The sequence below is a fragment of the Lathamus discolor genome, chromosome 9, assembly GCF_037157495.1.
Source record: "Lathamus discolor isolate bLatDis1 chromosome 9, bLatDis1.hap1, whole genome shotgun sequence".
Lineage (NCBI taxonomy): Eukaryota > Metazoa > Chordata > Aves > Psittaciformes > Psittacidae > Lathamus > Lathamus discolor.
In genome coordinates this window covers 13,639,195-13,663,991 of record NC_088892.1, presented here as the reverse complement: position 1 = coordinate 13,663,991, position 24,797 = coordinate 13,639,195, and the positions used below count along the sequence as shown (strand labels likewise).

The window sequence follows — 24,797 nt, the reverse complement described above, 5'->3', positions numbered from 1 at the left end:
TGTTACCTAATGCTGATAAGTGAGATTTTCCATTTGTTTTGATTAATCATAGAATAATCTAGGTTGCAAAAGACCTTTAACAAGTTACTGGAAACAGTAGCAGAAATGAAGGAATTCCTAGTTCCTGTTTAAGATCCAAGTCTCTTCACTTGATCTAGATCTGGTTTTGGGTTTTTTTTCCTAAACACAGTTTTGTTTAGTTTGGTTCTAACTAGACCTGTAAATAGAAATGAGTTTGTAATTTAATACAGATGGGCTTCAGTTACTTTAAAGCAAGCAGATTGCAACGTGATGTATTGCAACTTGGTGGCCAGGGTGTATTACATATCTATGGAGGCCTGTGGTGAAGAACTAAGTTGCTTGCTTCTTTTTCTCCTATGTCATACATAGGTATTGGGAGCAGTAGGTGCAGTGATTGGAACCCCTGGATGTACACAGGTGGTAACAAGGATGTATCTTTCAATTTATTTGAAATTCCTTTGTTTATGGAAGTGTCCAGAGTAAAACCGTATTTTAATTTCTCTGCTATTTTAATTTGGTCTGGTTTAGCAGCATTATATGCATTTCTTTAAACTGCACTTGGAGGCTTACTCTGGATAGTGCTTCTGTGATTCAGCTGCGTGTTTCCAAACATACCCCCTGAGCCGCCTTCTTCTCAGATGCTTTTAAAACCAAAGTGTTTTCTAGGTGGTTGTTTTGTTCATCTAAATCTCTGTGTTGTACTTCTGGCAGCAGAGAGATGTCCTGTATGTTTGTATAAAGAAAATAAAAGTCCTGTAATGTTTGGCCTGGAGTTCTGCAGGTGTGTGCAAACAGCAAGTCCAGCCTACCTGGTTTCTTCCTGTTTACACTCTGTTCTGTCCTGCTGTACCCATCCATTCTTATATTTTCTCTCCTCTGTCCAGCTGAGGAAGGGACTGACAGAGCAGCTTTGGTGGCACCTGGCACCCAAGTGGGGTCAACACACAACGGCAACAGATGTAAGGTTTGCAGACATGTATATCTTTATTAGCATTAAATCATTTTATGTAGGTAAGTGGATTCTTCAGAAGATCCATCACCCTAGTCAATGTTCTCCAGACCCTGAAAAAGAAACGGTACCATTTGTATTTGTACCATTATTATCCCTAACTTGCAGAAGGGCATAGCTGAAAATGCAGGTTTTGTAAAAAAAATAATTAAGAACACGCATAAGAAAATGCAGATGCCCCCGGCAGGCTGCAGGGGCAGAGTAAGCTCCCGTAGCCTTGAGCAACCAGTGTCCAGCTCGGAGCCCAGCACAGGGCTTCTGCTCCCCTCCCACTGCTGCCTGCCCACCGCCCCCAGCACCTGCCTTGGACACGTAGTACTTGTTGACCCCGGACAGCCGCCTGTCTCTCTCCATCAGCGCCCACTGGTAGGGATAGCGGGCGACCCTCTTCTCCTGCAGGCGAGAACAGCGCTGCCGGTACGGCCCCGGGGGAGCGGCTCCCAGGGAACCTCAAGGGAAGGGGCCCCGGGAGGGAAGAGCCCCCACGAGGAAAGGGAGCGGGGAAGGAAGCCCCGGCGGAAGCGCAGCCCCAGCATCGCGACCCGCGGGCGGGGCCGCAGGGCAAAGGGGAGGGGAGGCGGCCCAGTGTCCTCCCCCCGCGCTGACCTTGCCGCCGTTGCTCAAGCGGTGCATGTAGATGGTGGAGAGGCCGGGGATGGCAAGGCAGACGCCCATGATGGCCATGCCGGGCAGGATCTCGTACCACATCCCGCCGCTGCCGTGTTGCGGGGCCGCCCTCCCGCACCGCCGACCGGGCCCCCTGCGAGCACTCCCAGCTCGCCCCGCGCCGCCGTCGCTACGCGCACACGCCGGGGGCCGCGCGGGGCACGTCGGGAGCCGTAGTGCGGCGGGGCCGCGGCGGGGCGGCCTTGGCCGAGGGCGCGGCTCGTGGCCCTTTAAGGCGCAGTCGCGCGGGAGGCGGTGGCCTGGCATGAAGGAGGACAAGGAGAACGCGAGGCCCAAGGAGCGGCGCGGGGCCGCCACCGGGCTGGGGGCTCTGCTGGGGGCGGGCACCGCCACCGCCGGCGCCGGGGACGGCAGGACCGGCGCTGCTGAGCTCGACCGCCTCGAGCGGCCCAAGGACAAGAAGGAGACGCTCAGCAAGGTGCGGCCTGCGCCGTGTGATCCCCCCAGTCCCGCGGTAACGGGCCTCGCCCGGCGCCGCTGGAGGCGGCCTTTGCGGGGCGGGGGGAGCTGGGCCCTCTCCGGGGAGGGGAGTGAGGGGCGGCGGCGAGCGCTGCGGGCCGCCCCAACCCGTGTGTCCGTGCCGCAGGTGGTGATCCGGCGGCTGCCGCCCAGCCTGACCAAGGAGCAGCTGGAGGAGCACCTCCAGCCCCTGCCCGAGCATGACTACTTCGAGTTCTTCGCCAACGACTCCAGGTACGGCCGCCGGCCCCCTCCCCCGGGGCGGCTCCCGGGAGCCGCCGCTGCCGTCAGCCGGGCCGCCCAGTGAGCCTGGCTGTGTGGGTCTTGTCTTTGTGCAGCTTGTACCCTCACATGTTCTCGAGAGCCTACATCAACTTCAAAAACCAGGAAGACATAGTCCTCTTCAGGGATCGCTTTGACGGCTATGTTTTTGTCGACCACAAAGGCAAGTGAGCAGCGCTCAGCTGTGTGCTCTCTCCCGGTGTGCGCAGCGTGCGAGCTGTATTGTAGAGGGATGAATGTAAGCAGCCCAATGTGCCACCTGGGGTTTGTTTGGCTTCAGTGCCTTAAATGAATGCTCTGCAGTATTTCAGAGAACAAAATCTTATGCTTTGTGGAAGCTAATCTAAGACAGGCTTCCATATTTAAAAATCGATCTTATAGTATTATGTGCAAACCCCAGTAAAGTGTACATCAAGATGGTAGCGGTATCAAGATAAGCCCAGTTGTGACATTACTAATGTTAATACTTACATTGTCATACCTGGCTGGGAAGTCTGAGAAGTGAAAATGGTTGGGTGGTGTTGCTGTCCAAGCTAAACGAAGCTGAGGTTAATGGTGCCGTGCTCCCCTGTGCCCTTTATCTGTTCTGTACACTTCTAACGGCTTATTTTTTGGTCAGTTTTTAATCCATATTATTGCTTGATCCAATTTACGGCTGGGTGGATCATCTTGATTCAGTAAAAGGAGTGGCTTGTTTCTTGCAGCCTTAAGTTGTAAAAGCAACTGGTCTCTGGGGACCTAAATCTGTAGTTAATATGTTGTTTAATTTATTGGTTAGACATCCAAGTATTTAGTTGTGTCACCACTTACCTTTTTTTGTGAATGCATGTTAGCTATTCAGTATAGCCTCATGTCTTTAAACTTTTCATTTCAAACCTACTTGCATCACGTAGTGCTAAAACATCATAGTCTGTCATTGAGAGACCTTAAATTTGCAAATTTAGCAAAAACTTTACTAAGAGCCTTCCTGTTGGCTTTATTAGGCTGAGGATTTCACCTTGAACTTTGTGGTTTACATTTCATCCAGCCGGGTGCTTTATGTGACACAAAGCTCTGTCCACAAGACCCTCCCTCATTTAGGAGGGTTGCATGCCAAGGTTTTAATAACACCCACGTCTTTTAAATAGCCTGGTTTGCAGTGTAACAGGATGCTGTATTTGCCATACCCAGCAGCAACATTTGATTTATGCAGCCATAAATGTGGCATTCTAGTCAGAAGATAAAACTTTAAAGCCTGCCTGTGATGTGTTGCATTGTATTGTATTTTGCCAAAACTTGAGATTTGCCCCAGTTATGTTAACTTAAAACATTTTCTTGCACTTGCACAATGATAGCAGAGCCTGTAGGATGAGGATATTGTGTGGTGTAGTATAGCTGAGGTGGCTGAACTGACAGTTATGGGCAGTCTTAAATCTAGTATTTACATCTTGTGAGTCTGTTAATTTGCTGTTTTGTTGACGTTGTAAGAGTGTTTAGTTCATGAATTCTGCTGTCTCTAAAATGTTTTTTTATTAAATGGGTTTCACAATAACAGACTTTTTTTATGCTCTCCAAGTAGTCTCTTCTAGTATTGCGTATTCTTGTGAGGCTTATCTTCCTGCTGTAGACATGGATAATATACTGTATACCTGGTTGATCTCTATTTTAATGTATTTTTCCCTCTCCTCTTAACAGGTCAGGAATATGCTGCCATAGTTGAGTTTGCACCTTTCCAAAAAGCTGCAAAGAAGAAGAGTAAGAAAAAGGATGCGAAAACTGGAACTATTGAAGATGGTATAACTGCTGGCTAGTTTGTTTTGCATGTGTGCACTTGAAATCCCTAGCAGTAATTTGAATTTGCTGTGTTGTGGTTTGACCCCAGCCATCAACTCAGCACCACGCAGATGCTCACTCCCCCTGCCCCTCACCCCAGTGGGATGGGGAGGAGAATCAGAAAAAGCTAAAACCCATGGGTTGAGATAAGAACAGTTTAATTATTGAAATAAGTAAATTATAATTGTAATGGAAAGGGAGACAACAGAAAGAAAGGAATAAAACCCCAAAGAAATGCAAGTAATACACAGTACAATTGCTCATCACTCACTGACCAATACTCAGACCAACCCAAGGAGCGATCAGTGCCTCCCAGCCAACTCGTCCAGTTTATATACTGGGCATGACATGCTGTAGTATGGAAATACCCCTTTGGCTAGTTCAGGTCAGGTGTTCTGTCTCTGCTCCCTTCTGACTTCTTGTGTCCCTCCTCACTGACAGAGTATGAGACTGAAAAGTCCTTTATCAGGGTAAGCACTGCTAGCAACAACTGTATTATCCACATTATTCTCAGACTGAAGCCAAAACACAACTCTGCAGCAGCTACTAGGGATAAAATTAACATTATCTCAACTGAAATCAGAACAAAAATTTTTACTGTGATACTGTAGTTTATTGATAGACTATTTGCTTAATTATAGCTTATTAGCACTGCTTGGGCAGCTGCAAATCTATTAAATATGATTGTTCTAGACAAGCATAACGCAGAGCAGCTCATTTGAGAGCTGGCAATTTACCAACAGGTGACATAAACACCACAGTTTATGCAGATTAACCCAGAATTTCAGCAGTGCACAAGGGAAATTCTTTTCATGCTTCGGTTTCTTTTTTCCTCTTTTTCTTCCCTCCCCCGTAGATCCAGAGTACAAGAAGTTTCTGGAAAGTTACGGTGCAGATGATGAAAAATTAACTTCCACTCCAGAAACTTTGTTGGAGGAAATAGAGGCAAGAAACAAAGAGCTCATAGGTATGGAAATCTATGTACTACAGCAACATTTTCCTAGAGCACAAAGGAACGTATGTGGTGTAATTTGAAACTGGTTTTTTTTTTTTTCACCCTTCAGGAGACTGAATTCTTATGTGTGCTTGTTAGGTATTTATTAAACCTTTAGGCTAATACTACTTAGTGTACTTTGTTTTGCTCCCATGGTCTAAATTCTTTTCTAGATTTAAGTTTTATATGATAATGTCTACGCTCATTTTAAGATGCTAGTCACATCTCCTAGCTGTACTAGGCCATGGAATGGCTGCATTTCAGTGAGATGCAGTGATGTTCCATGCATGCAGAAGTTAAGAGATTCTGTGGTTGGGTAAAATATCACAAAAATGACCAGAATGCTCGTTCAAAATGAGAGAATCTGGGAAAAGCCTAATGCAGACTGAATGTACCGTTGCAGAGAGGTGTACTGTGTATCACTAAAGAAGGTTATAGAATCCTGATAGTTGCCACTGTTCAGGGGTAGGATTGGGAGACTTGTTTTACTGCTGTATTGCTGTATGTGACAGGAGACAGGATGGAAAATACATAAGGCTTTTTCATTTCATGTAGGGTTTTGTCACAGTATTGGATAAAGCAGATTGTTTACATTTGTTTTATATATTTTCTAGCTAAAAAGACTACTCCATTATTGAACTTCCTGAAAAATAAACAGGTAAGACTTATCTCCAGAATCTTCTTATTTCTTGCAAGTCCAATTGGCTCATTTAAAGCATGGGTGTGTATATTGCAGCATGTATGTTGATATGTTTCTGCCCTCTTGAAGAAAAGCTTTTGATCCATCTTGTTAACATCTGGTTCACATACTTTAAACTACCAGAACACTGGCCTTTGGAGGAATGGTGGTGCTTTGTGTGTGTTCTGATCACAGCTAAATGTTGCTTGTGGTGCTGTCAAACTAGATTCCTTTTCAATGTTATTCTGACTCAGGTCTTTGTAGATCATCTTTCTCCTAGCACATAATAACATTTTAAATTTTAGTGATGGAGGAAATAACAGGACAGATTTCATTAAAAATAGAATTATAAAGGCTGAGGCTACTGTTGTGTGTGTTGGTTGGTTTTTTTAAGATAGTACAAGTTAAGGGTCATGAAGGAGGGGAAAAAATGAAATGCTGCTGTAACATGTTCAGGTTCACAACAGAATAATAGAGACAACAGGACTGTTTTTCTATTACAATAGGGGTGGGGTTGAGGCGAGTTACTTTATCACTGTGGTACGGTATCTTTTTAGGCTTAAGGGGATCTTTTCTAGATCTGGAAAGACACTGTTTCTCTTTGGTTTTACACACACAGAGACTGAGAGAAGAGAAAAGAGAAGAGAGGAGGAGGAGAGAATTGGAAAGAAAAAGACAAAGAGAAGAAGAAAGAAGAAAATGGAAAGAGGAGGAGAGAAGGAAGAGAAAAGAAGCAGAAAAACTGAAGAAGGTAGACAGATGCCCAGAAAAAGAAAGAGACAGATCAAAAGAAGAACCAAAGATTAAGGTCTAGAACAGTTCTTTATTATAAACTGTTACACTCCCTTTCCCCTATTATTTGTATATCAGTCTCTCAGAATGTGCTTTGAGTATTGTGTGAAGAATCACATGGGTTTGGTGTTAGTACACTACTACTTTTTTGTAATATTCAATATTAGGTGTTGTAAAGTTTTACATGCTGTAATGCTTCATAGTGATATTTAAAGCTTTTGTCATGTGACTGTTGTACATGCTATGGTAAACAAAACTGTGAATTCACTATGGAATGGAGACTTTTTAAGCTTTCTAAACTGGCCTGTTTTAGGAGAAAATACTAGTCTGCTCTATGGATAATGCTTACTCATACACTCCAGCTTTTAGAAATACTACGATTTGCAGTAGTATTATTTTAATGTTCGTTTCTTACTGGACTGTGGTTCCTTTGCAATTTTGGTGTTGTGCCAGACAATACGTATTAGAGTGAGCTTTTTAGTTGAGACTTCTGTTTTCTTTGTAGCTGCTTAAGAAGCCTGAAAAAGATGAAAAAGACTTGGAGAGAAAAGAAAAATCCAAGAAACTGGAAAAAGAGACTCTGAGGGAGGAAAAAAATGCGAGTAGTGCATCTGCCAAACGATCTGATGGGGAGACAAAAGAAGAGAAGGCAAAAAAGTATTCTAGTACTTGCTATAAATATATATATGTATATATAACTTGTTTCCTGATTGTACTGAGGCTTAGGCTGCTCTGCCATGACTGTTCTGTAATTCCTCTGCAATTAGTTTTCTGATAGAAGGCACGGGATGTGTTCTCTGTGACAGTACATATCCCCGTGGTTGCAGAAAGCTGTGTGAATTACCTGACTAGTTCTTCACTAGTGGACAAATTTTGATGTTTTTGCAGCTCACTGTAGGAACTCTGCAAAAGAAGCCCAGGTGTGGGTGACCTGCAGCAGGCTCTGAGCACTGTCTTTGCGATTGGAGAATTAGAGCTGTGGCAAGAGGAGAGGTGTGCTGCAGTTATTAGTCCCTTTTAGTCTTGTAAAATGTCAAAGTGGAAGGTGTAATTCTTAACAGCTCTGTGGTCTGTTCAAGGTTCAGTTCTGCCATGTGAGAAATAGAGATAAGAGAGAAATCCAGGTGCTTTCCAGAGCCAGAGGAGACTTGGCCAGCTGTGTGAGTAGGAGCCTAGGAAGTGCCAGCAGTCAGCATCATCTCAGGTTCTCATGCATGACTTGAGTTAATGCAGCTTCCCAAAAGCTCCCTAGAACCTACCAGTGTGTCGTCTTCATATTGCAAACTTACACCACTATTACATTGATCTCCCAGCTCTGATGAATCTTTTGAGCTTAATTTTCAGTTTTGTTTTCATACAGATCAGAAGATGAGTGTGTAAAGGACTACAGGGACCGAGATAGAGATTATGAAAGAGACAGAGAATATGAGAGAGCACAAAGGGAGAAACTGAGGCGCCAAGAAGAGGAGCGTCGGAGGCAGAAAGAGCGCTTTGAGAAAGAGAAGGTTTTTAGAAGAAAAGAGGAAGAGGTGAAAAAGGAGAGAGACTTACTCAGAGAAAAGGGAAAGAAAAGTGATCTTACAGACTTTACCAGCAGCACGGACAAATCTGAGAAAGTAACCAAAGATGATAAAAAAGAGGATACAATTAAGAGGGATCGTATCAGAAACAAGGTGCTGGATTTCTTTAAATTCATGTGTCTGATTCATATGGACCAGTTTGTGGGCTTTAGGGTAAAAGCACTTCAAGGAGAGAGCTGTGTGGTTTCTCTGTTGAAAGTTCTCCCTGTTCTGGCAACAAACTCTGCCATTGCTAGAAAGTTTGCCTGTTTGTCTGCTAAACTTTGCTTAAACTCTTTGTCACTGTGTAGGAATTAAGCCATGATACCATGGGCTAAATTGTGAAGACACTGATTCCTTTTCATTTGCTGACAGCCTTAGGCTGTATCTTTAAAGTGTCAGCAGAGCATCAGTAATCTGCCTGTGTCTCTTGCTGACACTATACATGCCAGAAAGTACATCTCGAAGTAAGAGAGTGATCGAACAGGTTCCCTCAAATGGGGACAAGACTGCTACATGCAGAATATGACAGAAGATCTCCCGTAGACTGAAGAAAGAATGTCTCGGGCATAGTTTTAGATACCCTGCAAATCTGTTGTATGCAAGTTTTCCTTGTCAATTAAGGCATTTTCAGATACAAATGAAACTCGGGGGTGTGAAGAAGCTTGAAGTTGGCCTCTATTCTGAGAGAGGGCAAGTTGAACTCATCTCAGGAGGAAGCTCTTTACAGGTAACTTCAGCTGTGCACAGTGGTGTTTGTGGCTTGAACCAGGGTGTTGCCTTACAACAGAGAGAACCTTGATTTGAAACAGTTGAAGTTACCTTGCAAACGTGGTGGAATAATTTAACTTAGAACACCTTGAAAAGTTTGAGCCATTTCTAGTATCGCTGATGCCATCATAACTACGATGGCTTGGGGCTATGAAAGAGTCTAAATAGTTTTGATTTATTTCAGGATCGTCCAGCAATGCAGCTGTACCAGCCAGGAGCCCGAAGCCGAAGCAGATTGTGTCAGTATGAAGACAGTGCTGCAAAGCCTGCAGATCAGGGTGCGGATAAGAAACAAGAGAGTGAGATGAGTAATATGAAGGAAGAGGAGTGACTAGCATGCAAGCCTTATGTGTTCTGACTGTCTGTGCAGCCAAAGAGCATGTACTACGCAATCCAGAAGTGCCTTCGAAGCGAAGAAGGAACAAGGGAAGACAAGGGGGCATTGTGCTGTTGGATGTTTCTGGTTAAAGAACCTCAGCTGTAGATTTGGAATTTGAAATGTGTTCTCATTGTATTTTCAGTTATTTGAATTTATTTTCCCAGCATCTAAACTACATCAGAGAAGAGAATCTTTGCAAAGTAGAAAGACTTTATGGCCTTACGTATGATAATAAATGAGACATGCAGTCAGGAGGAGATGACACCTGGATCTGAAGCCAGAGCTTTACTGTAAAGCGATGGGAGCCAGTGTTTGTGCTTAAGCAGAGCAAGCTTGAAGTTGCCCGGAGTTAACACAGGTGTTGTGTGGCAGTCATAGCTGAGTGATGTCAGTCTGGCACAGAGACAGGTACACAGGCTGTGGCTGTTGAGGTGCCGACGAAGAGGAGGAGCCTCTGGCACACGAAGAGGAGAAGAGGAGAACGCCTGGCATGTCAGTGATAATGCTAGGGAGGGAGAGACCTTCCTCTTTCCTGGTTCTCTGGATATTAAGTAACTAAGTTGGAGTGTATGAATAAGCTGGCTTAATATTGGAATACTTCTTGACAAATTCTCATGTAAAGTCTACCTACATTGAAACGCTTACTTTTAATCAAATGTAGCTGGTTTGGGCATCCTGTTCTTTTGCAGCATTCTCCCTTCACCGTCTGGAGCGTTACCGCACTCCTGTCCTCCCACATAACTTGAACTGTTGTTTTACAGCCCAGAAAGAGACTTCACCAGTAGCAGCTCCTCCTAAGCTAGCGAATTTTAGCCATAGCTGTTTTGTACTAAACCCAATAAACTCGCACAAACTCGTGCCGCCGCCGTCCCTCACTGCGCTCTGTGTGCGCCGGGCCGCCAGGGGTCGCTGCGGCCGCGCAGCCCGCGCCCCTTCCGCCTCGCCTCTCTCGCCGCTTCCCCCCGCCCCTTCCGCCTCTTCCGTCGGCGCCATCGCTGGGACGCCGGGCAGCTCTCCGCCATGGTGAGACTATCGGCCGCCATCCGCCGGTGGGGCGCGGTATTTCGGGCCCCTCTCGCCGCTGCCGGCTGGCTTGCGTTCCCCGCAGCCCGGGGGGGCGGCGGGAAGGCGCTGGGTTTAACGTTCTCTCCTAGTCCATGGCTCGCTGAGGCCTTGCGGCCTGCCCGCCGCCGTGCCCTGCTCTGCGTTGGCGCGGCTGAGCTCCCGCGGGGCGGCCGGCCCGGGCCCGGCTGCGAGGCGGTGGCTGATGTGTGGGCCTAACGGCTGCTCTCTCTTCCAGTCGTCTCACAAGACGTTCAAGATCAAACGCTTCCTTGCCAAGAAGCAGAAGCAGAACCGGCCGATCCCGCAATGGATTCGCATGAAGACTGGCAATAAGATCAGGTAAGGTCATCGTTTGTCGCTTTCTGAAGCGCTGCAGCCACCCAGCCTTAGTCAGGCTGCGTGTGCCGCTTGGGCTGAAGTCAGAAGCTGGTTGTGTAAAAAAAGTTTACGCAAGCAACAGTGCAGTTCTGTGGCTGTGAATTCCATATGGAAGCACTGATGCAGACCCGCAGGTCCAGGTACTGTTGGCCTGTTGTGTTTTCTTGGGGCATTGTGGAGCTTCCATGCCAGTTTCTTTTGTAGCTGTCCAGTTCATGCCAGTGCTCTGCAAAGATCCACAGGTGTTCAGTGATGGCACATGTAAATTAAAGGCATTAACTTACTTGTGGATGATTTACTGCAGAATTTGTACCCTGGCAACCTTTGCTGCTGATGTTGCCCTTACCAGCACCTTTCCCCTCGCTCAGAGCTGTCCCTCTGCGATCCTGCATCTCAAGGAACAGTACCTCACTGAGCCAGGGGTGTTCTGAGACACAGAAGATTGTAAGGGAGCAAAGGGCTTGTTGGGTGTATGTGAGATAAAACTGACAGTGTAAGATCCTTGGTACATCACTGCAGAATTGATTTGCAACAGTTCCTTTTTGTTTGCCCATAGTGTTTGTTTTCAAGCGTTGTATTTAGAAAAATGCAGTAAGAGCAGACTGTAAAATACTGGGTGAATGTGAGGCATGCAAAAAGTGGTGTATATCTAAGCCCTCTGATTTAAAAGCTTCAACCAGTGTAATTCTTTCACTTACGCTGTGCCACTGGCTTTTTACCTCATACACTTCCTTGTCTAAACTTTTAATGCAACAGGATTCTTTCTTCCAGATTGTTTTTTGTCCTGAGTAGTGAGGAGAGTGTCAGTAGCAGTGGCTGGGTCAGGCAGCGAAAGGACACAGACTTGCCATGTTTTGTTCTTACTTCTCTTGTTTTTTTCTGGGTAGAATCAGTATTGTGTGACCTAAACTGTATCCATGTCTTCCAGACATTAACTTGCTGTTGGGTTCTGTTTGACCTAATTGTAGTACTTTGGAATACTTTATCATGGAGAAAATTTGTTTTATGGCACTTCAGTACATTGGTCACCAGTTTTTCCCAACCTGTGCTAAAGCAGGCTGCAATTGCAGTGCTTCCTCCTGTGGGAGTACTGCCATTTTCCTGCTGAGAGAGTCTCTGTTAACAAGTCTCCTTGGTTTTACCTGTACAGTGGTGAAACCATTTGTTCTTAACAGGTACAAGTTCATACTGATAAATTAATACACTTTACTGGAAGACAGCCTTTCCGTATGCTGCTCTGCTTTCAGATTTTGAAGAAAACTGATACTTTTTGTGTTAGATTATGAACCACATTCAGGAGGTAGTTTTTCCTTATCTTTGGACAGTCAGTACAAGATCACAGGTCTTGTCTCCAAATGAGGAGGGAAGATGTTCACATGTCAGTGCTGCATCTCCTAGGTACCTTTACCTCCTTGAGGTCTAGATTCTGTTGCAGTAATGTGCTACTTAGTGATGAGGTGGAAATTCTAAACTGAGTTCACAGCTGATGATTGTTGGCAGCTTCCCACTCTAGCACGTAAGAAAGATTTCAGTTCCTTACCATTCAGCTTATTCAAGGTGGTTTTACTCCACCTGGATCCTCAAATGTGTGTGCCCTTTGCTAATGTACGCTGCTTTTGTCTTAGGTACAACTCCAAAAGGAGGCACTGGAGAAGGACCAAACTGGGATTGTAAGAGGGACTGTCTCCTGGGAACTCTAATAACACTTGTCTTTCTGCGTCAGACTGATACACCTGTGGCTGTTTGGCACCCCTAAATGATTCCCTCTGTAGTGTTGGACTGCACTCCCCAAATGTGTGTTTTGTTTTGGGTTCGTTTGGTTTTTTTTGTAAGCTAGTCTGGGATATTTATGTTAACTGGGAAAATCTTGGAAGCAGTTTGCATCTGAAACATGAAGACTGTGTTCTATTAGCGTTCTTTCTTTCAGGCATCATCATGAGTATTGACAGTGTACAGGCTTACTAATAAATACAGACCTGGATGACTTGGTTGAAATTATTTCATCTATATGGTGGGATAGTAACAGAATAAAAACTAATGTTACTGCGAGTAAAATCTCAGTGTGAGAAACCTTACCAGATAGAGCAGGCCTTGTCTTCCTTTCCACTTACTGTAAACCTCTTGGAGCAAAGCATGCCATTTCTTTAAAGGAAAGAGTAAAAATCAGAACTGATTTTTAAAGGAGTTAATGTGGGAAAGGGCACCATGGTACTTGGCAAATGCAGAAACGTTATGTGCCCACAGGTAACGTGTGGGCACGTTTGCCCACGGAGCAAGAGCATGGGGCTGAGATGATCAGTGGTACTCACAAAGCAGCATATGGGCAAGGCTGCCCTGAGTACTGCCTGTCCTCATGAGCCTGTGCTCGGGCAGCTTCATACCCCGGCAACTCTGTCCCTGGGGCAGGTCTGGCCCCCCTCGTGGAGCACTGGCTCTCAGGTGGGATGTGGTGCAGGGCAGCCCATGGAGTCTGGAGTTAAGATGCTGGCTGGAGAGTGGGTGCAGTGGAATAATCAGGTGAAAGAAGGTTTCACTAAGGAGATAGGAAAGGAGGGGGGAAGAATAGGGTACAGGCAGTGGGTAGATTTAGCTCCTACAAAATGCCACAGTCTTACAACCTGTAGTACATAATGGCTGCACGTTCCCTAGAATGGCCACCTGAGGTGTGTCTGGAGCTTTGTGTTGACTTGATGAAGTTGGTCTTGATGCCAGACAAAGGTGTTTTATAATAATATTCTCAGCAGGAGCGTAGTAATTGAAGATGCTGCTCAAAGGAAGAGTTAGTACCTATTTAAAAAAAGGAACAAAGGAAGGAGTTAAACTGCCCAGAGAAGTCATCACTCCAGCTCCCCAGCTGGGGCATGTGCAATGTCACCTATGTACTGCAGGGAAGTGGAGGAGGAGGCTGTGGCTCAGCACCCAGTCCTGTGTGCCTGCTGCTCCTTTCCATTCTGCAGTGCAGACCTGACATAAGCGCTCTGGTCAGCAGGAAATAACTGAAGGTGCAAACCTGTCCTCGAATGTGGCTGCTGCAGAGCCCATCCTGACGCTGAGGTGCTGTTTTCTGGGTTCAGGCTGTCTGCGGTACCTCAGTTCTTGGGTGGGAGCTTCCTGAGGAAGCCTCAGGCTGCCGTATGTTCCGTGTTGCTGCTTTTCATGTTGAAGGTAAATAGATATATCTCCTTCACGTTCTGTTTCACAGCAAATAATGCTGGGCAGCAGCATATGCTGAGCACGGCTAAGTGCATAACAAATAGCTGCCGTGCTCAGAGATCCTGACAGTCGTCTTCGTAAGGAAGGTGTGCTGGAAGTTTCTGTGAGCACAGCAGAGCAAGGCTGGGATTTTTACCATCTTCAGGACACTTCAGAGGTAACTTCTAGCCCCTTTCCTGTCTGGTAAGAGTAGTTTCTACCTTGTTATCGGGGGGAAGCAGCAAGTCACTGCAACAGGAAAGCAGCAAACAGCATTGCCAGAGATGTTTCAACAGAGGCCCAGGTGCTGCAAACACATTTACCCCATGTTTTTTAAATCTCTTCTGTGCTCTTCTGTCTGAAACAAGTGTTTAGGAAATAACAGCACTGCTGAGGGTCAGAGATCAGCCTTGGAGCCTTGTGAACAGCCCTCTGCCTTTCCCCATCACCACTGCTGGCAGGCAGAGCTGCTCGCAGAGTTTCTTGTGTCTATGGACCTAGCTGAGGCGGAGAAAAGTAGTTTTTTTGAGAATGGAAAGTTTCCTCCGTGGCATTTGTGGGAGTAACAGATTGAGCTATTTATTACTGTTTGTTAGATAGTCTCCCAATACTGTGCTATTTTTATTAGGTGGAAGCAGCTTTTACCAAGGAGCTGCTTTGGAAAAATAACCCCTCATAATATTTTTCCCCATTTGACTGCTTTTCAAATTGGCCATGAAGGGATAGCATGAAGTACATTTACTACAAATTAAAATTGGGTTAAACTCAGTTTTCTTAACCAACACAAATACCTCTGGGTGTGAATGATTTCTGCTGCCCTGTGGCAGCTCTCTTTGCCCTCTCCTTCCCTGTGAGTTGTGAGGGAGATGAGGGATCTCTGCAGAACTGGGCTAATGCACAGTAACTAAGACATCAACAGAAGCTTTAAAGAAGAAAAAATCCAACTGGGATATTCTAGTCCATTTTTGTGGATTGCTTCTCACTCAAACAAAAGCCTAAGTGTACAAAGATTATGTACCTGAGTATTTTTTAAATGTATTTGCAAACCAGCTTCCCCTCTGTAGGTCTGAAAATAAACCATGTGAATGGGGGGTGGTGTTTGGGGCAAACACAATGCACAGCAGCAGAAAGGGTACTGGCATTTGCTCTGAGGAGAGCATCCCTTGCAGGACAGGCAAGGCAGGGCTGGCATTGATGAGTATGTTGTAACACCAGCCTCTGGTCTTGCTCCTTCTGAAGTGCCTGCCTAATTTGCCTCAGAGCAGAATACAGCTTCAAACCCATGGCCAAAAGATGGCTGGGAAGTTGCCTGTAGGCGATTTGGATAGCTGTCAAGGGGCGGCAAGTACTAAAAATTGTTTCATCTTACTTAAGTGTGGCATTTGCCAGTTAAATTTTACTTTCCAATGGAAGTCCAGGTTTCCGGGTGCAGCATGACTAAGCTGCAGTTTCAAATGGCAAGGAAACTGCTCCTTCAAGAAAATTCTCACTAATTCTACCGGTTACTCTGTGCCTGTCTCAGAGAAGAATGTCAAGAGTGGTCCTGCACCCTCTCCTCAACAGCGTGCTGCTGTGAAAGGGTGAGAGAGGACTAACGGGTCAAAAAATACTTCACTGGACATGCACCCACCTGTCTTACCAACAGTGCTGTGGCTACCAGAACTAAGGATTGCTGGTGTTCTAACATCAGTGCTTTTCATGGAGTTTGTGCTGCTGTGGCCAGGCTTGTTGGAAGCCAGCCTGTTGTCCTGTGGTATGGATGTGGCCAGAGAGATTCTGGAAGGAGGTATGTTGTTATAGTCCTTAATCTGTTAAAGCATTACAAACTCAGTGTAGATCAGGTGTTAAATCCATTCCCGTTGTGTTTTGTATGTCTCTGCTGCTGACCTTGGTGCTTAAGATGTCCAGACACATCTATGTGTCCACCCTGTCACCTGAGTGAAAGTGTCACCTGTCACTGTCCAGTCACCAGATTACTGTCTGCTTATCTGGAGGATGTTCTTCCATGTATTGTCCACTGCAGACTGGGTTATTCCAGTGTCTGAGCAGCATTTCACAATCTGAATATAAATGGAGTGATGTCTCTGCAAGAGCTTCTGCACTCTGATGGGGAACAGAAACTTTCCATGTGCTGTCTGAGAGTCACTTCTCAAATGGGATTGCTATTTAAGGGGGTAGAAATGGTCTCATGCTGATGAAAAAGGGGAAGTTATTTTTCTGAAGATACTCTGAAGCAGCCCCGGCTTTTGAGAATGTGAAAAGCAAGCTGAAATCAGCTGGGAAGAGCTCCATTTGGTGAAACAAACACAAACAGGTGAGCAGAGGTTTTGCCTATTTAATGAAGTTACAGAGTGTTATGCTGCTATAGGGATGTTTCTCAAGAGTTTCATTTTTGAGCATGACCTCAGTAGCAACAAAGATAATCTCTCAGCCTTTGTACATTTTCCATGGTTTTGAGCAATGAGTCATCGTTCCAGAGCTGCTCATCAACTCCAGTCCCTGCGGGAGCCACCACATGCCACCCTACTGGGTGTCCCTCTTGCCTCCTCCACTTCTGCCCCATCTCCAGTGGGGCTGAGCATCTCTGGCCCCCCTGGAAGGGGGACCCAGAGAGGGGCTGCTGGGGGGCACTTGTCTTGCACTTTGAAAACCTTCTGTTTTGCTGGGCACTCCAGCTCTTTATTGAGAAACAGCTTTAGCTGTCATAGACAAACAGCAACCCAGAGGAGGTACATGTAGAAGAGGTCTGGAAACCTCACAGGGAGCTGGAAAGCATTTGTGGCTGGAGGCACAGCCTGCTTGTCTGTACCCACTCTCCCTGCCAGCAGAAAAGCATACATAAAAAAGTGTTTGGGGGGTTGTTTCTGAAGCCATAGTTGCTTCTCCATGGTCAGCCCAGTGCCAGGCCTCTGGCATCACAAGTGTGCTTGCGAAATCTGTGACTGTATTCTGCCAGTGTCTCCGTCCAGGCACCTGAGGTGCCACGACGAGTCCAACTTCACAGCATTGCTGGGAGCCAGGGGAGTGCTGTGTGGTTCTGAGTTCCTGGCTGGGCTTAAACCACAACACAGCCTCATGTTATAGGTGGGACAACAAAGACACCAAGTCGCTGCATGACCCACCTGCAGTCACACACAAAGTCTGCCGGCAGCCTGGGACGGGCACCCAAACATCTACCCCAGCACAGGACACCTGCCATGGAGGGTCAGCATCCCCACACAGGCATGCGGGGTGTTGCAGAAGCAGCTCCCCAGAGCAATGCCAGCATGTGAGCCCCCACTGTGGGGCTCTGCTGGGCTGTAGCAAGGAATGCCCATCAGCAGGGGTGGGGGAAAAATCCCCTTTGGACACAAGCAGTGCTCCCCATGGCCATGGTTGCCACACACACACGAATACTGGCACAAGCCCCGAAAGAGACCCAGGTGGCCACAGTGCCCCCATGCAGGAGGTCAATCCCTGCTTGGCTGGGATTTCAAGTGCCAGCCCTCACCCAGTTCCCAGCTCCTCACAGGCTCTTCCAGCTAATATTCAGTGCAGGTTTGCAGGAGAACGGGGCCAGGGGAGCTTTAGCGCTCTTGGAAGAAAGTAAATGCCTGTCGGACAAAGACCCGGAGGGTAGACATGCTCCAGGAGCGCTGGGCTTTCCCCTCAGCCCTCGAGTCCACACAGTCCTGCCCTGCCCTGGCCTCGCTGGATGACTTACAGTTGTTGTTGGTGTTGTGAGAGCACAGCTGGACCAAGTCCTCCTCCAAGGCCCCCGCCAGCTCCTTCAGCTCCTGGGAGGTGTCTGCACTCAGGTACTGCCAAGCCTTGCGTCCGCTGTGGTCCCTGAGGCTGGTGTCTGCCCCATAAGCTCCCACCAGCACTTTGATGAGCAGCTCGTGTCCCTGCAGGGCAGCCACGTGCAAGGGGGTGAAGCCACCGCTGGCCGTAGGGATGTTCACGTTGATGGGATAGCCCTTCTTCTGGGCATGGGAGATGACCTGGATGAAGCTCTCGTAGTGGCCATGCTTGGCAAGCCAGTGGAAAGCGGTGAAGCCTGTCACGAAGTCTTTCCTGTTCAGCAGACTGGGATCTAGGTCCAGCAGCCTGATGATGTTGTCTGCATCACCCTGGGCCACTGTCAGCAGCCATTCATGCTCCAGGGGATCCAGGGCAAGGGACAGCACTTCGGGGCTCTGCTCGGCCTTCTGCTCCTGGTGTGTCCCTGCAAGGACACTGCTGACACCAGATGTCTTCTGAGCGGTGGCAAACCGCATGGTGCTGCCGGGGCTGTTGCTCTGCAGGAGAATTTCCTTCAGCTCCTTCCTCCGGGTACTGCCGGAGCCAACAGAGAGCCGGCCTGCAGTCCTGCCCCAGCTCCCCAGGCCCTGGCTGCTCTGGCTGACGCTCCTGTTGGTGTCCATCCTCTGCAGCGAATGGAAACGCTCCCTGCTCCCTGCGGTGGCTGGCCAGAGGTGGGAGATGCGGGCCAGGCTCCCCGCTTTGGGCCTCGTGCCTTCCCGGAAGGTGAATGCCCGGGCAATGCCAGCGACCCTCGGCTCAGCCGAGCCCTGCTCCCGCTCCCGCTCCCGCCGGGCCATGTCGGCGCTTCCCGCGTGGCCGGCCGGCAGCCCGCTCCCCGGCAGGGCTGAGCCCGCACCCCGCACTTCCTGCCCCGGCCTTCGGCAAAGGAGGAACCGACTCTGCAGGGCGGGAGGGCCCGGCTGTGCCGCCGCCGCGCCGCCGGGGCGGCGCAGTGACCTTTGGTCGCGCTGCACCCGTGGCTGCCGCCGGCGCCGGGCACGGCCATGGGCTGGCTGTCTGCCTGGGCCCCTCACCTGAGCCGACACAGAGGGAGCGCAGGAGGGTGCGCGGCACCAGCGGGCTTGGGCAGCCCAACGCTGCTGTTGCGGAGGGAATTTGATCAACCGCGTTCTTCTCTCTACATAGCCCCGTTTGGCATTCGTGGCTTAGCATTAGCCGCTAAAGTAGCTGAAGCCTTTGGCTGCAAGAGCTGACAGCAGGTAAGCTTCATAAAACTAATGCTGCTAACAAAGAGCTCACTGAATTCAGCACATACAAGCAGAATGAAGAAGGGCCAAAGAGACGAAGGCCAGCCCAGTGATATCCAGTGAGAAATCAGGAGACCAACCACCAGAATTAAGTGATTCGACTTGGGGATGGGGTGATTTGTGGAACAGGTATAACTGGGAGGCATGAATTGGGATGGGGATCCCCCTCTGGAGGCACCCAGCTCCAGCTGTAACTGAAGAACTATTAACAGACTAATAGGAAACCTTCACTCGGACTTGGCATTCTCTTTTGCAGTGACTGGTGTGTGTAAATCTGTAACGCTGGTCCTGGGGACCCCTCCTTTGCCCCCAGCAGCATCTCGAAGTCCCAGGTGCCTTGCTGAGGGCACCTGCAGTACAGCTCCCCCCAGACTGCTCCCCACCATCGCCATGCTTCTTATTGCTGTGCTCAGGAGGGACAAGGTTGCTGCTCCAAGGGGCTAGTGGCGGTGGGTCTCCGTGCTGTAAGGGAGACCCGGCCCAGCATGGCGATTTGGGCCCCTGCCACCCAGTGTTTCAGCCCAGCAGCATTCTGGCCTTCCTCTCTTGCTGTGTTTCACTCACCAGCAAGGCCCTGTGCCCAGTGTTGGCGGCTGCAGCCACCAGCAGTTTGTACCCCAGCTTTATTAGGAATCAGGACAAATTCCTCTGCCTTGGAAGCCTCCAGTCCTGTTTCCCCAAGGCCTTTCTTATCCTTGACTCCTCAGACTCCCACAGCGTGGCTGAACTGTCACCACGTGTCTTTGGGTTGGTCAGGCAGAGCCACACCAGCCCCTTCGACCCTTTTTCCCTTCATTCCCTAAGTGTTATCCTTGTTCCAAGCTGCCCCAGGCTTTGTTCCAACCCAGCCCCTAAGTAGCTTTGCCTTTCTCCAGCCACTTGGACCAGGTTTTCTGGGACGTGTGGGGAGCCGGTATCAGCCCATGAAGCCCAAATGACCGGTTGTGAAAACGTAATTGTCCCCTTGCTCCCCTTCTGGAATGCCTGGTTTTGTCACTGGCTGTTGGCGGCTTCTGTGGGCTCCGGGAGGCAGAGAACCGGACGTGCACAGCTGTGGGGTCCCGCGGCCCACGTTAGCACAGGAGCCGCAGGGCAGTCGGGCGGGTCCCCCCGGGCGCTGAGGAGCCCGTGCGGGGGAAGCTCCGCCAGGCGGGGAGCGGGCAGGGCGCGGGCTGCAGGCAGGGTCCCCGCGGGCCTGCCCGGGGCTCTGGGGCCGCGGAGCCCCCGGCCCGGGGCTCACCCCCCCCGGCTCCGCCGCCTGCCCCTCGGCCCGCCGCTCCCCGCCACACGGCGGCCGCGGCCCCGCCCGCAGGCAGGGCTGCACCATCGCGGGCGGTCGCGGGGGGGACCGGCAGCCCTGCGGCTCCCGGAGCGGGGCGGCGGCGGCGGCGGGACCGAGTTGGGTGGGGTGTCAGCAGGCGGGGAGAGCTGTCGGTGGCGCGGGGGGCGAGGAGCGCGCGGCTGGGGGGGGCCGGATCGGCTTCCCCCCCCCACCTCCCCTGCGTGTCATCGCGGTGGGCGCGCCCGGAGCTGCCCGCCCGCCCGCCCGCCCGCTCGGCTGGGGCGGGCCCTGTGGCGGGCTCGTAGCGATGGCGGCGGCCGAGGTGGCGCGGCAGGTGAGAGCGGGCCGGGCCGCAGGCGGGAGCTCCTGGCCGGAGCGGGGCTGGGCCGGGCTGGGGCGAGTCAGGGGGCGCCGGGCGGGGCGCGGGCTGCGGGGACACCGGCTCGGCGCGGGCCGGGGCGGCCTCCCGGGAGGGTCGTGGTTTGGCGGCCGCGCTGAGGGGAGACGCATGGGGTCCGCAGCGCCGGCTGTGGGGCAGCAGCGCAGCCCGGCGACCTTGGCCCGTCCGCACCAGGGTGAGCCCGGGGGTCCTGCCCTGCCGGTACCTGCGTCCCTGGGCCCCGCCGCGGCCACTGAGGGACCTGCATTCCGGGGCGGGTCGGACTGCCGTGCCGGGGAGGCCTCACCCTGCACCCGTACCCGGGGCTGGAGGCCGCTTGCCAGGCCAGAGGGTGGTGGTGGGCGCTGCACCCTTTGGCATCCCTGTTTCTCTAGGGATGCTGTTCTCCTCCCAGAGAAACTGTCATCTGTGCCTGTTAGTGAGTGGTGCAGGGAAGGACAGCCAGCCAGCCAGCACCGTGCTCTGTGCAGGAGCCGTTGGACCTCTCACCGTACGTTGGCACCGCATCCTTGCTGCGCCGTGTCCCCAGGGGTCCCCCTGCGGTGTCATCCCTGCTGGCCACAGCCACTCCTTCCACTGCTGATGCTCACCAGCCTTCCAGCATGGCACTAAGCTTGCTGTGTGCTGCAGAGAATTATCCAGAAGAGGAGCAGGGGGAGTTGAGCCACCTCTGCTTTTGTTAGAGTAATGCTAAGGAGGAATCTGTAAGGGTTTTGCATTTGGAAGCTTTTTGTTGTATTTTGATGGGCTTCCAACTTTGGTGTCCCTGTGTTAGTACACAAATGATACTTGAGGTGAATGCTTGCTGTTCTGTCTTCAAAGCAGTACATTTTAGCATGGACCCAGTCTTGTTGAACGGGTAGATGTAGCCATTCCTTGCCAGTTTGTGATGTTATTTCCTCCTGGCCGTACCCGTTGCCTTGTATGTGACTGCCAAGGTATGTAAAGTGACTCACTTGCTCCCCTGTCTTTTAAAGAAATTGAGCATTAGGCTTCCCTAAGATAATGTACAGGAGTTTCAGATGTCTGCTCATGGCCTGGAATGAATTGTGATACAGCACAGCCTCTTCAGAGGCAAAAGGGAAAGCTGGCTATGAGCTGGACATGAAATTAGTGTGCTGCAAATTGAAAATGTTTTTGTGCAGTCAGACAACCTGCCAGCCCAGGTCTTGGGCATCTGGTTGTGGCCATGTTTCATGGAGCACAGAGTAGCTATAAGAGCTGCCAGTGAGATTAAATGTGAGAGCTGAGGCTGGGTATGGGGGGATGCCCCTGTCCTAGCAAACACCTCATCTAACCTGCAGGTCAGGTTGGTGAAGCCCCCTCCTGGGGTGGTCCTGTCACCGCCAGGCTGAGGCCCCTCTCCTGTCCTCTGCCGGCATGGAGGGTGCAGGATTCAAGCACTCCCCATAGGTGCAGAGGACCAGCTTGCAGACCACTGTCTTAACTCTGAATCTCTGTAGTACAGGTCAGAAAAACCTGATATTTTAATTGCTGGAGGAGACTTCTCCTGGGAGCGTATCCAGACAGTGTGGTGTTCACAGGGGCATAAAGAAATAGAATCTTAAGAGCTGTCAGAATTTGAGATTTTGGAAGCACTTGGCCGTTTGTGAATGTTGAATGTCTGAATGATGCAATCAGTGTGCCTGAAGAGGGTGGTCAGTGTCAGGAGCTTTGGTGAGATGCTTCTTGCTTTCCATGGTGGCTAGTGCAAAAATATTTCTCTCCCACTTTTCTGTTCTTTTATATGCACCCTGACAATTTGTTATCAGCCAAGCAAGGAAAACAAATACTAAGTCTTTCTCTACACTTTACACTCCTTCTTTGCATTTATCTTGGGGAGGATGTTTATACTGTCTGCTGGATAATTCTGTCATTGCATAAGAGAATTACACACTTGTACAAGCGAGAAGTAATTGGTACAAGTGTTGCTCTAATTTGCTGTTTAATGAGAGCCAAATGTAGTCTGGGGAAGTGGATGCCATAACACCGAGAAGGGATCTGGTGGTGTTCTGGCTTAAAGATAATGTGGAAGCCTGAATTCAGGTTGTGCCTTGCTTTAGGATTTGACGTTTAACTTCTTGTGCAAGAGTTGTCTCAGGCATAGGGGTTAACCCTGTGTCTCAGCTTTCGGGGTGGCAGAGGGGAGGGAGTGGCAGCTGGCGGCATGGTCAGTGAGGATGGAGTTCCATAAGCATTGCTTGATTTATTTTCATTGTGGGATGGTGCTGTTGTGCTTGTTGCAGCCGTTTAGAAACCCTTTGCAGGGAGTTTCTAAGGCCTCAGTGTTTGAAGCGATTCTTACCTGGGTAGAGGTGGGAAATTGTGTCAGAAGTACAAAATGTCAGTTGTCAGTCTCCTAAACAGAAACACTCTTTCTAGTTACATGCAGAAGTATTGTACTGCAGTCTTAAGGAGTGTTTTCTTATTGTGCGGGCTCATTTGGATGCTGGATCCCTTTGGTTTAGAGCTGTAGCATTCTTTATTTGCTGTGCTCTGCCCGAATATCACCGGGTGGAGGCTTTTCCTTTGACATGGTGTCCTTTCTCATTGTTCCTTTAGTCCAGACCACCAGAAACTGTTCTGAATGTGGAGTGTTGAGATTTGCAATGAGCAGCACCATTGCATATCTTGGGAAGCAATCTCTGTGGTAACGGTCTCTTAGTGCTCTGAGGACATCAGGAGGTGACAGTGCTATACCTGCTTGTGTAAAGCAGATCAAGGCAGAAACACATTCAGCAGGATTTTCCTCTAATCATGTTGGGTTTTTTTCATCCCAAGGACCCTGGAATGATCCAAACTCCTGGAGTCTAAATCTGGCCTGTTTTATGTAAACTAATATTTAATGTGTAGTGCTTTCAGGCTTGGAGTAATTTATTGTAACATCTTTGTATTTTCTGTATATTTCTGATTAGTTCTCTCTAAGAATTAGAGTGGCAGCTATGGTTTCTGTGGCATGGAGAAGCCCTAACAAAAGGTGTGTAAATCCTCCAAAGACAGATTAAAAATAAAGTAACCTCTTCAAGAGCCTGCTCCTTATTTTCACTCTGCAAAAGCCCTGCCTGGTAATGCAGCAAGAGAGTATGCTGCTCTTTTTGTTCTTCTGATCTTGTTTGTGGCAAACACGCTTTGCTTCCTCTCAAGCAACAACAGCCCATTCTATCCTGGAGGGGGGGTGGGGGGTGGGGGGTGTGTGTCACTCTGTGTATATCGGGGAAATAAAAAGGCATCTGGTATCTTGGTGTGGTGCCAGTGTTCACATTGGCTTCCCAGAGATCCTGTCTTTGTCTTAGTTCCAAGGAGATGCTAACTTTAAAATAAAGAGTTTGGAAGGACTCTTGGCCATCCAGTGCTTACTGATGCTTCTGAGGAAAGCCTTCACACATACAATAAATAGTTCAGCCCTGCTCACCTTGTTGGTACCTCTTTAAATGTTTTACATTTGACCTGAAAGACTGTTGTTGAAGATAAATACTGAAGATACCTCTTGAGCACTTTATCAGCAAAAAGCTTATAAGCTTGACATATTCTCCTCCAGTTTTGAACAAGGTGATCCAAATCCACATTTAATGTACAGGCAGGATGACTAATTGCTGGGTTCATATGTTGTTTATGGTGATGCTGTTTATATATAGCAGTGTTCTGGATACTGACACCACTTGGTGCATGAAGACTGGTGACTTGCACTGTTTCTTGGTGGATCAGATAGAAAATGTTTCTTTTCTCTCTGCAGGTTTGGTAATTGCTGACAGCTTTCTGATGTGTGTCAAAACTAGTCTGATCTTAAAACATTATTTCTTATTTTTTCACACTACATCTGATCTCTTGATGCCTTGGCCAAGCAGCTTTCGGTTTTTAGCCAGGGGAGCAGAATATTACCTCCTGGCTGCACACATAACATGAAGGCTCAGCTGCTGTGGCTGGAAATCAGATTTTGCAGTACTTGTTTCCTGGCCTGTAGCAGATGTGAACTGTGGTTTAA

General features: G+C 49.0%; 4 protein-coding genes and 1 non-coding gene across 15 annotated transcripts in view; 4 read left to right on the top strand and 1 right to left on the bottom strand.

Annotated features, from left to right (window-relative positions):
* Positions 1-1,621: 1,621 nt before the first annotated feature.
* On the top strand, positions 1,622-10,302 carry UPF3B (UPF3B regulator of nonsense mediated mRNA decay). 5 transcript variants are annotated; one of them, XR_010615004.1, is made up of 10 exons: positions 1,622-2,135; positions 2,304-2,410; positions 2,515-2,621; positions 4,133-4,231; positions 5,127-5,237; positions 5,879-5,922; positions 6,563-6,751; positions 7,241-7,392; positions 7,624-7,895; positions 8,096-8,158. XR_010615004.1 is itself a non-coding variant. In XM_065690122.1 (10 exons), exons 1-10 carry the CDS (start codon positions 1,668-1,670, stop codon positions 9,394-9,396), a joined length of 1,737 nt encoding a protein of 578 aa, XP_065546194.1. In that variant the 5' UTR covers positions 1,623-1,667; the 3' UTR covers positions 9,397-10,302. The 5 variants fall into 5 exon arrangements, 3 of the variants coding, with proteins under 3 accessions (XP_065546195.1, XP_065546196.1, XP_065546194.1); XR_010615005.1 differs by lacking the exon at positions 8,096-8,158 and having other exon boundaries at positions 7,624-7,728; positions 7,815-8,089; XM_065690122.1 differs by lacking the exon at positions 7,624-7,895 and adding an exon at positions 9,250-10,302 and having other exon boundaries at positions 1,623-2,135; positions 8,096-8,408.
* Positions 10,303-10,360: 58 nt separating this feature from the next.
* RPL39 (ribosomal protein L39) lies at positions 10,361-12,871 on the top strand. Its single transcript, XM_065690137.1, has 3 exons — positions 10,361-10,467; positions 10,745-10,848; positions 12,513-12,871. Exons 1-3 carry the CDS (start codon positions 10,465-10,467, stop codon positions 12,559-12,561), a joined length of 156 nt encoding a protein of 51 aa, XP_065546209.1. The 5' UTR covers positions 10,361-10,464; the 3' UTR covers positions 12,562-12,871.
* LOC136019685 (small nucleolar RNA SNORA69) lies at positions 11,938-12,070 on the top strand. The gene has a single exon (XR_010615012.1). It is a non-coding gene; the product is annotated as a small nucleolar RNA SNORA69 (small nucleolar RNA).
* Positions 12,872-16,400: 3,529 nt separating the features above from the next.
* On the bottom strand, positions 16,401-18,722 carry SOWAHD (sosondowah ankyrin repeat domain family member D). Its single transcript, XM_065690133.1, has one exon. The coding sequence runs from the start codon at positions 18,660-18,662 to the stop codon at positions 17,646-17,648; it is 1,017 nt and encodes a 338-aa protein (XP_065546205.1). The 5' UTR covers positions 18,663-18,722; the 3' UTR covers positions 16,401-17,645.
* Positions 18,723-18,766: 44 nt separating this feature from the next.
* Positions 18,767-24,797, top strand: part of SEPTIN6 (septin 6) — a 28,967-nt gene continuing 22,936 nt past the window's right edge. For 5 of the 7 annotated variants that reach the window (XM_065690127.1, XM_065690125.1, XM_065690126.1 and 2 more), the window contains exon 1: positions 21,177-21,305. In XM_065690127.1, the coding sequence (XP_065546199.1) occupies positions 21,192-21,305 (114 nt within the window). In that variant the 5' untranslated portion in view covers positions 21,177-21,191. Of the gene's footprint in view, positions 19,086-20,651; positions 20,750-21,176; positions 21,306-24,797 lie in introns of those variants that run through there. The other 2 variants (XM_065690131.1, XM_065690130.1) reach the window with 2 other exon arrangements.